The sequence below is a fragment of the Myotis brandtii genome, unplaced genomic scaffold, assembly GCF_000412655.1.
Source record: "Myotis brandtii unplaced genomic scaffold, ASM41265v1 scaffold624, whole genome shotgun sequence".
In the NCBI taxonomy this organism is placed as follows: Eukaryota; Metazoa; Chordata; class Mammalia; order Chiroptera; family Vespertilionidae; genus Myotis; species Myotis brandtii.
Genome location: NW_005370385.1, coordinates 1444611 through 1452129, shown reverse-complemented (window position 1 = coordinate 1452129; position 7519 = coordinate 1444611). Strand labels below are relative to the sequence as shown.

General features: G+C 55.4%; 1 protein-coding gene across 1 annotated transcript in view; it reads right to left on the bottom strand.

Annotated features, from left to right (window-relative positions):
• The window catches only part of IQCA1L (IQ motif containing with AAA domain 1 like), a 13649-nt gene that overhangs the window by 208 nt on the left and 5922 nt on the right, over nucleotides 1-7519 (bottom strand). The window contains exons 6-18 of the mRNA XM_014528211.1: nucleotides 7066-7262; nucleotides 6534-6618; nucleotides 6002-6112; nucleotides 5770-5845; nucleotides 4973-5079; nucleotides 4128-4211; nucleotides 3971-4032; nucleotides 3166-3248; nucleotides 2878-2985; nucleotides 2101-2300; nucleotides 1602-1688; nucleotides 1181-1358; nucleotides 664-905 (exon numbers count right to left, since the gene is read on the bottom strand). Of these exons, the coding sequence (XP_014383697.1) occupies nucleotides 664-905; nucleotides 1181-1358; nucleotides 1602-1688; nucleotides 2101-2300; nucleotides 2878-2985; nucleotides 3166-3248; nucleotides 3971-4032; nucleotides 4128-4211; nucleotides 4973-5079; nucleotides 5770-5845; nucleotides 6002-6112; nucleotides 6534-6618; nucleotides 7066-7262 (1620 nt within the window). The remainder of the gene's footprint in view (nucleotides 1-663; nucleotides 906-1180; nucleotides 1359-1601; nucleotides 1689-2100; nucleotides 2301-2877; nucleotides 2986-3165; nucleotides 3249-3970; nucleotides 4033-4127; nucleotides 4212-4972; nucleotides 5080-5769; nucleotides 5846-6001; nucleotides 6113-6533; nucleotides 6619-7065; nucleotides 7263-7519) is intronic.

Below are 7519 nucleotides of genomic sequence, written 5' to 3'. Positions count from 1 at the left end.
AGGGGAAGGGGGAGGGTAAGTGCACTGCATCTGGCCCTCCGTCCTGCCTCCTGACCTCATCCCTCTGCCGTTCGGTGAGCACCAGTCGGAAGGCTTGGAGAATGTGACCAGGTGTGTAGCCATCGGACACCTTGGCCAGGGCACTGATGTCCAGGTGACCCAGAGCCACCTGGACTCTGGGTGTGCAGCAAGTGTTTCCAGAGCTGTGTCTGCAGTAGCTTTTTCTCCTCCCCCAGAACCCCCCATCCCTCTGCCCGGCATCCTGCTAGAGCCATGGTTTCTTTTAGTTCCACCAGATGCTTCAGGCCACACTGTCAGACCCTGTGGCCCTCTCTCCTGTGCTCCCATAGCCACCTCACCACCCTGGGGGGTGCCACCGACTCAGAGGTAGGGAAGTAAGGGGCAGCTGGTGCCAGAAACAACGAAGGGATCCTAAGACACAGGTGGCACTTTCAGGCTCCCACTCTTGAGGAAACCAGGTGAGCCAGGCCTGCCCACAAGTCCTTCCCTGTGACTTCTAGTTCCCTCACAGGCTGAACTCCATGGGGCAGCAGAGAGAGGAGCCCAAGGCGTGCTGCACGCCGGGGGTTTAGAGAGCTGCCTCGCTCTGGTGCTAGCCCACAATCCTCCCCGCTGGCTGCCCCCCTACCCACCAAGCCTCACCTTGAGGGATGCCTCCTCCTCCCTGTACACTGGCTCCAGCTTCGCCAGATGAGCTAGGAACTCTGAGGCCATCAGGGGCCGCCTGGACAATTGGAGGAGCCGCCGCTCGGTGAGCACCAATCGGATGGCTTGGAGAATGTGACCAGGTGTGTAGCCATCGGACACCCTGGCCAGGGCACTGATGTCCAGGTGGGTCTGGGTCACGTGGATTTTCTCCATGTGCAGCATGTGCTTCCAGAGCACTGCGGGGTGGGGGAGGAAACGGGGCCGAGAGGCCGTGAGCCTCTCCTCCCAGGACGGTGGGGATCATCCCCACTCAACACAGGAAAATGAGACGGGAGGACTTAAGCAGCCGGCCCTTGTCCACAGAACCGGGCCAGGACCCAGGCCACTGGGCTGCTTGTATCGCAACCGGCCCTTCCAGAGCACTTGGCTGTGGAGGTACTGCTCAGAGCAACAGTGGGGGATGGGAATAAGAGTGGGGAGCTTTGGCAGGAACCACATTCCCAGGCCTCACCATAGCGAGAAGCGTAATCGGGCCGCGGCATGAAGAGAATCCGTTCGTAGGTCCGGCGCAGCCCCTTCATCTCGGCGAGCTGCGGTTGGTTAGTGGTCCCTATCAGCATGACACGGTCTCCGGGATTCAGCAGGCGCAGGGCCTTGGTGAGGTCCTTCTTTATTCGCTTTGGGTCCATCTGCTCGGGGGAGAAGGGGTGGGGGTGGGGACACGGTGACTCATTATGTGGGCTTCCAAGTACTCAGGGCACCTGTCCACACGCACAGGGACCCTGAGAGGCAGACGGGAGCAGCTGTCAGTCCTGCTTTAAGGAGAAGGAAATAAGGCAGGAGGAGGACAGGGGACTTGTCCAAGGTCACGCCGTGGGTGTCACTTGGAGTGGCTTACCAGGGGCTCAGGCTGCCTGCCCCTGCTCCCTTACCTCCTTCTCCTCTTTTGGGACCTTCTTATAGAAATTCTTCTCGGCATTTCCAATCCAGATCACTGAGGGCTGTAGGAGTCGAGCCACCTGGACAGGTCAGAATAGAAGCCTGACAATAGCCATTCCTGGGCAAGGCTCACCTCCCCATCTGGCCCAACCCAGGGTCAGGGCCAGCCTAGGGCAATGGTGGCCAGGTTCCACTTCCCACATACTGTTGACCCCACCTGCCAGCCCTTTGCACACCCATCACCCTTCAGTGTGAGCAGAGTCCTTGCCCTCCCTGGGGGTTGGGGGTGGCTACATCCTACGCCTCATCTCTCCTCCCAACTTCGCCCCACCTCCCCCATTATGGGGCTTCAGGTGTCCACAATCTCCTAGCAGAGCTTGGTAAAGACCTCACCAGCTCCTGAACTCACACCAACTAGGCAGATGGGTGGCCTCCTGAGCATAGAGCCCACCCTGCTCTGTTGTCACAGCCTGAGAACTAGAAATGCCGAACCTTAAAGACAATATGCACTAGCATCTGCACCCCGGCCTTGCCAGGGTATTTGCCCTGCAGGTTGGCAGGTGACAGGTCAAACAGGTTGGCACCAGTTTCTGTGCACACGGCATTGACCAGCATCTTCTTCCCCACGCCGGAGGGGCCCACCAGGAGGATGGAGCGGATGAGGGGAGCCATGGAGTGTATATCAGGGGAGCCTGAGAGAGAAAACAGAAGCCAGAGACAGACAGTGGGCCGTCAGGGACCGGGATGGGGCATGGTGTAAGGCGAGGTCCAAGGCCTGGGGCTGAGTGAGATGAGGTTCACATCTTGGCGGCACTGCCTCCTCCCATGGCCTGAGCAGTCCCCCAGGCAAACATGCCAAGAGCGGCAGCTTACAAGCCTCCCAATGGCTCAGGAATCACAATGACTGCAGGTGGGTGTCAGGAGGGAGCCCTCCGCCCCGTCCAATGTCCTTTCTGTTTCCCATGCCATCTGTTTCCACCCCTGCAGTAAGAAGGGGTCCAACTAAAAGGTGTGGGATATCAACCTCTTTAGAAAGACACCAATCTTCTAGAAATGGGGCAGACTATGGGATGCCACTTGGAATTGAGTAAGAGGCTGGAAGTGTGGTCTCTTCAGCAGGTCAAGAGCCCACATGACTTCTGGGGTGGCCCAGGCTGGAGGAACCCACTGTAGGTCCCCCGCCCGGGGCACTGGAGGCTGTGACTGGACGTGCCTGCCTCAACCACCCTCCTTCCCTCCCCAAGGCTTCCCTCCTCTAGGGCCTCTCACCAAGCCGAAGGACCCCGTACAAGGCCATGTTCTGTCGAACGTCAAACAGGGAAGGCATGGGCAACTTGTGAGCCAGACTCAGAGTGGATCCAAGATAGAGGCAGTCACCTGGGGAACAGGTGGCCACCTGGTGAGTGGCATCTACTTGGGCAGGGCCAAGAGAGAGAGAGCCACTGGAGGAGAAGATTCACTTCAGAGGGTGGTTGTTGGCCACCAGGAAGGCCATGGCCTGGGAGCCTTGGGCACCATTTCTTAGCCTGGGAGCAGGTGGAGGGGGAGGGGTCTCACCGACGAAGTCCTTCAATAACACTGCCTTGCACTTCTTTAGAAGGCCAAAGACAACAAGCTCTTCAAACAGAGAAGCCAGGGACCTGGCAGAGGATGGCACAGGGCCTCCCCCCGAGAAGGAAGAGACATGGAGAAAGAGATGAGTGGGGTGTTGTCACAGGCATGAAGAGAGAGGCTAAGAGGCCCTTCTGCCCCACATGCTGTGGTCAACATCAATAGTGCCACTGGGCAGCCAGTGTCAGAAGGTGGGCACCAACCCGCGGGCCCAGAAGGCAGTCTGCCCATACACAGCAGTGCTCTGTGGGTTGGGGGATGTAAGAAGGACCAGCATCCTGTAACACTCCCTCCACCAGTCTGCTCACGGCCCAAAGTTCCACCAACAGAACCCAGTCGACCCCTCTTCCTAGAAACCACATTTAAGGTGAACATAGTCTGGGAGGGGTGATCATCAAAGCAGCTAACGTCATTGTGCTCATGACTCACTTCAAGAGAGAAGTGAGTAGAAAGGGACAGCTGACTTCAAGGCCCCAGAGTGGGAAGTCCATGGGGAGATGGCTTTGTAGGGACAGAGCTGATGAAGGCCAAGGCTAGAGGGAACGTTGATAACAATACGCCACTCATATCTTATTCTATATCATCATTTCAAATTACTTTCTTATGCTTCTGTTTGATCCTCACAGCTATCTTTTGGGTTTGGCAGGAGAAGTGCTTGGTTAATAGGGAGTCAGAGAGGTTAAATGACTTTCCCGAGGTCACACAGCAACAGAACCAGGACCAGCAGTTGGATCTATGGAGGGTCTGCTACCTGTTCGGGGTCAGATCTTTTTCCTTCTTCTTCTTCCCACCTTTCTTTTTCACATTTTTTTTCTGGATAGAAACAAGCACATAGGAAGTTGTCCTGTGTTCCTTGCCTCCCCTGTTGTGCCCTCCCTCTCCTGTCCCAGCCGCGCCTCTCATCTTGCCTTCGGAGCCTTGAAGGGTCTCTCCTCCTCCCGGTCCACAGCCAGGCGCAGGTTCTTCAGCTCTTGACGCATCAGCTCATCCACCTGCAGAGACAGAAGAGTGTGTGGAGGGGCGACCAGGGGCTGGGGAGGACAGACAGGAGAGGTAGGGATGGAGGCAGGGGTGGAGAGGAAGACAGCAGCCTCAGAGCAGAGCCAGACAAGCACAGTGAAGGTAGCAGTGGCCAATAACCTTCCTATGTCTTCTTTCAGAACCCTTGGCCTTGGCATTTGTCCCTATCCCTGCACCTGTCCACCCTCAATCCTAATCCATATTCTGCTCACGCATGAACCCTGCTCTCAACTGGCTATCAGTGTGGAGAGAAGCCCCGGGATGGAGTGGGTCAGCTTTCAGCTGCAGCCCTAGACCCACCCTGTAGGGCCTGTGTGAACTTGAGGAGTTGTATGACCGCTCAGCCTCAGTTTTTTTATAAGTAGCATCAGGAAAATCATGGTGCTTACCTCAGGGGCCATTGTGATCATGTGATCTAATGCTCCCAAAGACACATCGTAAGAGCTCTTTAAGCGTTGGTGAAGATGATGGTGGGTGTGACCCCAGCACAGAGCCCCCCATTCCCTCACCTCTGGGCTGCAGGGGAGAGAGAGGGGCCCGGAGAGGCAGAGGACAGTGGGACCACGAGGACTGAGATGGCCTATTCAGGGAAGGCAGTGGCTAGAGGAAGCTATAAAGGATGAGCGAGCTGTGGGTGTGAGGAGAGGGAAGACAGAGGGACAGAGCCCGAAGCAGCTGAAGGCTGTGGTGGGAAGAGGGGGCCTGCAAAGGGGCCCGGAGCCAGAATGCCCACCTGTTTCCGGATCTCCTGCTCCAGTTCATTCCTCTTCTCCGCCCGGAGGGCCTTGGGGTCAAAACTCTGATCAGGGTATAGGCGATCAGGCCGGTTCTTCCACACATCTGAGCATGGGGAGATGGGCTGAGTGGAGGGCAGAGTCCCAGGTGTACTCACATACACAATCACACACACTCACACACGTGCTCACATGGGCCAGGAGCCTGTTCCAGGCTAGTCTACTTCTCTTTCACTCTGTCTCTCTGTCTCTCACACACATGCACACTTGAGCCAAGAACCTGACCCAGGCTGGCCCCCTGTCCTCACCCAGCTACCTGGCACTGCTTCTACCACATCATAGACCAGTGATGGCGAACCTTTTGAGCTCGGCGTGTCAGCATTTTGAAAAACCCTAACTTAACTCTGGTGCCGTGTCACATATAGAAATTTTTTGATATTTGCAACCATAGTAAAACAAAGATTTATATTTTTGATATTTATTTTATATATTTGAATGCCATTTAACAAAGAAAAATCAACCAAAAAAATGAGTTCGCATGTCACCTCTGACTCGCGTGTCATAGGTTCGCCATCACTGTCATAGACAGAGGCCTGATCCCAAGGCCTATGACTGCAGGATTCAGACCCAAACCCATAATGACCTCACACCCGCTCCCTTTGGTATTAGCCCCTTGGCCTCCACACCCATTCTGCCACCTCATGACCCACGTGGCACATGTCTACTTTCCCCAGGACCAAGGGTCACTCTAAGGTCCCACATGTCCTGGACAGCTTCCAGCCTTCTCTCCCCTTACTTTTATACTCCTCGTGTCCGGCATTGATCAGGGGTATAAATTTGGATGGCAATGCTTTCAGCATTGTATCTGCTTCCTAGAATAGAAACACCATGTGACCTTGACCCCCTCGCCTTCACCCTTCACAAACTCTGATCCTAATAATGCTCACCAGACCAGCTTTCCTACCAGAAATCCCCTCAGACTTTGCTCCCCCTGCCCTATTATTTCACACGTTCAGGAGCTGCCTTACACTCTTCTTGGTCTTGTCTTCCTTCGCTTTCTTCTTCTCCTTTTCTTTTTCTTTATTTTTGTCTTCTTTTTTAGTGCTCTCCTGGACCGGATTCTCCAGTTCCATTTTCACCTGTGACCAAGGATAAACGATGCTTCAGAGAAGACCAAGGGCATTTTATAGGAGCAAGAGAACCCAGGCCTGTGGCTGGGGTGGGCTCAGGGCCCCAAGTCCTAGGGGAACTGGTGGGGTCCTGAGACTTATCTGGGGTCCAGGAAGAGGGGCATCAGGTGATGAAGTGTTCTGACCAGAGCGGCTGCTCTCTCCTGGCCTGTGGGTTACTAGAGCTATAATAGTCTCACCAGACATTTCCTCTCCCTGGACAAGGATGCCTTCTCAGATGCAGGTACCCCATCCCCCCAAGCAGTCTTCCTCTGCCTCCACTGAGACTGACCTGGCCCGGCACCCCACTGCCACCCTCAGTTTACACTCAGTACTCTCTGTAACCTCAGACTCCATCGGCCACAGAAAACCTGCCCCACCTCCAGGGTACCTGTTCTGGAGTCTTGTCTGAGAAGATCTGGTTGGATCCACCTAAAGACTCGTCTGGATAATTAGGGAATCGGCCAGTAAGGGCACTAAGTGAACATAAGATGGTCAGAGAGATGGACAGGTGGGTGGACATATGGACGAATGGATGGGCAGGTGGAAGCGTGGGTTGAAGGGTGGGTGTATGGATGAATAGATGCATAGAGAGAAGGATGGGGGAAGATAAAGGGCCAGAGAGGATGAGGGAGAGAGGGAAGGAATAGTTACAGAATAGAAAGGACAGATCACTCAGGGGACATTCCTGGATGCTTTCCCCCATCTTATTCTGGCATTTTCTCTTCTATTCGGGGAAATAGCAAGTCATGGTGGAGAGGGTCCTGTAGTGGAGATGGCCCCAAGTTTAAGCCAGTGCATTAGCAGAGTGCTGGTGGGACAGGGTGAACGGAGAAGAGGGCCCAGGCTAGACCAGAGGACAAGACAGGTGTGAGGAGGGAAAGGGGTTGAGGGTTGAGTCAGCTGAGGCTGGGGACACTGACTGGCACTCGATAAACCACTGTCGGATTTGCTCCTTCATTTTCTCCTTGATATCGGGCCCCTCGGTCTCTCTGAGAGCATCCTGGGTCTTCGAGATGGCCAGCTGGAACTCCTCCTCTTTCTCTATCTGGCGGAATCTCCTGACATCCTTCCTGAGGTTGGCTACAGACTCGTGCTCCACTGGGCCGGGCAAGGGGATCTGGGGACATGAGGAGGGGGCCAACGGACTCAGGAGTGGGAGTGGGGCGGACCCGGCCTTAGGCTCGCACACCTGCCCCCACGCATTCCCTACACGTGCCTCGCATGCACACCCACACGGAACACCGGGCATGCCTACATCAGGAGAAATTGTTTGGTGCTGAAACTCCTCTGTGTAAATTACTCTGATAATGAGTTTGCTAGATGCATCCGGGCAGGCCCCCCTGCCCGATCCCCCAGCACACCCTCCCCTGTGAG